The 2,989-nt window shown below is 55.3% G+C and overlaps 1 protein-coding gene across 1 annotated transcript in view; it reads left to right on the top strand.

The window, feature by feature from the left end:
* The window catches only part of FKBP5 (FK506 binding protein 5), a 13,904-nt gene extending 13,142 nt beyond the window's left edge, over positions 1-762 (top strand). Inside the window, exon 10 of the mRNA XM_008949625.1 lies at positions 422-762. Coding sequence (XP_008947873.1) covers positions 422-529 — 108 coding nt within the window. The 3' untranslated portion in view covers positions 530-762. The remainder of the gene's footprint in view (positions 1-421) is intronic.
* Positions 763-2,989: the final 2,227 nt, after the last annotated feature.

The raw sequence follows: 2,989 nt of genomic DNA, 5'->3' as shown, positions 1-2,989 counted from the left end.
GTGTGCTGTTGTGTCCACTCACAAGTGCCTCTGCACACCCACCTGATAGAGACCTTGGGAGACCTGCTGGGGGCTGCCAGGACTTCAAGGGGTCTGTCAGAAAGCTGGAGACAGACTTTTGAGCAGGGCCTGTTGGGACAGGAGAAGGAGGGATAGTTTGAAACTTAAAGAGGAAGATTTAGGCTAAAGAGAAGGAGGAAATTTTGTGTGCTGATGTTGGTGAGCCCCTGGCCCAGGCTGCCCAGAGAGGTGGTCGCTGCCCCATCCCTGGAACCATCCCAGGGGAGGTTGGCTGGGGCTCTGAGCAACCTGCTCTAGTTGGGGATGTCCCTGCTGACTGCAGGGGAGCTGGACTAAGTGGGCTTTAAAGAGCTCCTCCCACCCAAACCAGGCTGTGACTCTGTGACTGACTGTTTTGCAGGAAGCAGCCAGCAAAACTGGGGCTGAAAAAGCAGCGGAGAAACCAACCTGTGAAAAGGGACCGAAAACATCCAGTGCTGAAGGTGAAGAGGCTAAAGGACACGTATGATGGAGGAGGAGGGGAAGGGAGAACCTCCTGCCCTTGACCCACACAGAAAAAGGTTGCTGCCAGACCTCGGGACTCGCCAGTGTTTCTTGTAAAGCTTGTTACAGTTTGTGTGATCGTGGAAGCAAAAAGCGCCTCGCAGAGAAAACTCCAAACCCTGTCCCCCCGCCCTGGGTGTGCTCAGGGGGCGGCGTGACGCCGTGGGACCACCACCCGTGGAACAAATAGCTTTGAAAGGGAGAGAACGAGAAAAAAAACAAAGCAAAATAAACAAAAATTGAAACTTTTGGCTCTTGGGAGGTTTCCGTAGACAGCTCATCCTGGCTCCGTGTCAGCGCAGCGCCCCGGATCCCGTGTTGAGCTGGGATGGGGGAGATGCTCCACGCTGCCTCTGGTTGTGTCCGGGTGCTGGTGGGGTGCTGGAGCCCAGGGCTGGCTCCTGGGGACCCAGAGCCTCAGAGGAGCACCCCACAGCTCGCTCACCCATGGGTGCTCGCTGCGTCGAGGGGAGAAATGATTTTTCTCTCCTGGTGGCTTCTCGCCCATGGCCGAAGGGTTTGTGATGAGGAGGGTGAGGATCTGCAGCCCCTCAGTGCAGGGACATAATTTGCCTTTAAAGCACCGTTGTGAGGGGTGGTTTTTATCTTTTGAAGAAGCTGGTCCCTAGTTCCTTGGAGAGCACAAGCCTCCTGTCCAGCTCCGCTGCTCCAGGCGCTCAGTTCTGCGCCCCACCCCTGGGCTCCCTGCTCTCAGTGGGGGTTTTCATACTTCTTGGGGCTCCATATAGGGGTCAAAAAAAATAGAGCAGGTGGAGATGTGGTTCAGAAAGTTGGGTCTGAGCTGGAACCGTGGATTTACAGCTCATTGGTGAGCAGCTTTCCTGGGGAGAGGGGGGACCCTGGGTTGCGTGGGGTGCCTCGTGTCCCCACATCCGTGCTGCTGCCACCTCGGCCATTGTCCCCTCCATCCTAAAGGGACATCGTCGCTGCCGTGTGGGAACAGCTTTCCAGTTGTTATTTTTCCTGTCTGTTCTTTGTAATGCCCCTTTCGGAGCTTGAAAATAAACAACTGAAAGAAAAAAAAAACAAAAAGTGCTTTTCCTCCTGGCTCCTGCTCAGCAAAAGGGGGTGGCTGGGGGGGAATGAGGGGTGCTCTCCCCTGAGTATGGGGTTGATGGGTTGGACTCATGATCTTTAAGGTCTTTTCTAACCTAAATGATTCTATGAGCTGCCTCAGCTCCAGCCGGGGCTTTAAGGAATTCTGGCTGTCCCCAAGGACTGATGCTGCCCCTTTTTATCAGCACCATTGTTCCTTGGGGAGCCAGGGAAGGGCCAGCTTGGGGATGCCTGGCTGGGGGATGCTCCCTGGGGGTCTCGGCTGTTTTTCCAGCCTGGGAAGGGTTTATCCTGACACTTTGGGTGTTTTTTTGCCAGCATGTAGCCTTGGGGATGCCTGGCTGGGGGATGCTTCCTGGGGGTCTCGGCTGTTTTTCCGGCCTGGGGAGGGTTTATCCTGACACTTCTGGGTGTTTTTTTGCCAGCGTGTACCTTTGAAGGGGGCACCAAGGTGTGTGGGGGAGGCATTTGTGCTCCTTGGTTGAAGGTGTCAAGGGAGCAGAGCCGTGCCCATGGGGACAGTGGGTCTGCCCAGCTCTCTTGTACCCACCCCTGCAATCTGGGGAGGATAAACCAGGTTTGGTTAACATTTCTCCTCTCTGGTCCATCAGGTGGTACCTGAAACGGCCTTTCTCAAGCCTGTCAGATATTCCCAGCACGACGGCTGCTCATCCAGGTCTCCAGATTTACACCACCCCTGGGGGTGTCTCAGCCACCAAAGCATCGCGGTGGGTGTTGCCTGGGGTGGGTGCTGTGAGACCCAGGGGTTCTGCAAGGAATTGGCTTCTTTTTTTCCTTGAGGACAGGGCAAAAATCTCATTTTGGAGCAGCTAAAGCCACATTTTCCATGTGTAACAACCCCCGACAGAAAAAAGCTCTAACTTTCTCTGCAATTTCTGCGCTTTCCCTTTATTTTTAAGCCGATTTTTGGCTTATTTTGGCTCGATGCTTTTCTCCCCCTTGGTAGAGGACTGGGAGTCGGGCAGGTGATGAGATGCGGTTTGGAGGCTGCAGGGAAACCCGGAGGGGTTTGGCTCGAAGCCTTGGCGGTGCCGGGGAGCGCCGGGTGCGCGGTGTTCAAATGCCATCTAGTGGCACTTGGCACGGGTGGGAAATGGGGCTGGGGTGGTGTGTTGGGGTGTCTGTCTGTGGAGGGCTGGGCCCAGCTCACCCAAACCCACCCAAATCCTGCTTTTCTATCAACAAAAAGACATTTTTGAGTGGGAAAAGGCACATCCAGGGAGGGTAACCCTAAAGGAGCTCAGGCAGCATCCCTTAGCCCACTCCAGGCTGAAGAGAGTGACTCTGCCAGGCTGGGGTTCCCACCTAGCATAGGGGGGCTGTGCAC

The sequence above is a fragment of the Merops nubicus genome, unplaced genomic scaffold (genome assembly GCF_000691845.1).
Source record: "Merops nubicus isolate BGI_N331 unplaced genomic scaffold, ASM69184v1 scaffold22701, whole genome shotgun sequence".
Taxonomy (NCBI): domain Eukaryota; kingdom Metazoa; phylum Chordata; class Aves; order Coraciiformes; family Meropidae; genus Merops; species Merops nubicus.
The sequence above is the reverse complement of the archived record's forward strand: the minus strand, read 5'-3'. Positions and strand labels throughout refer to the sequence as shown.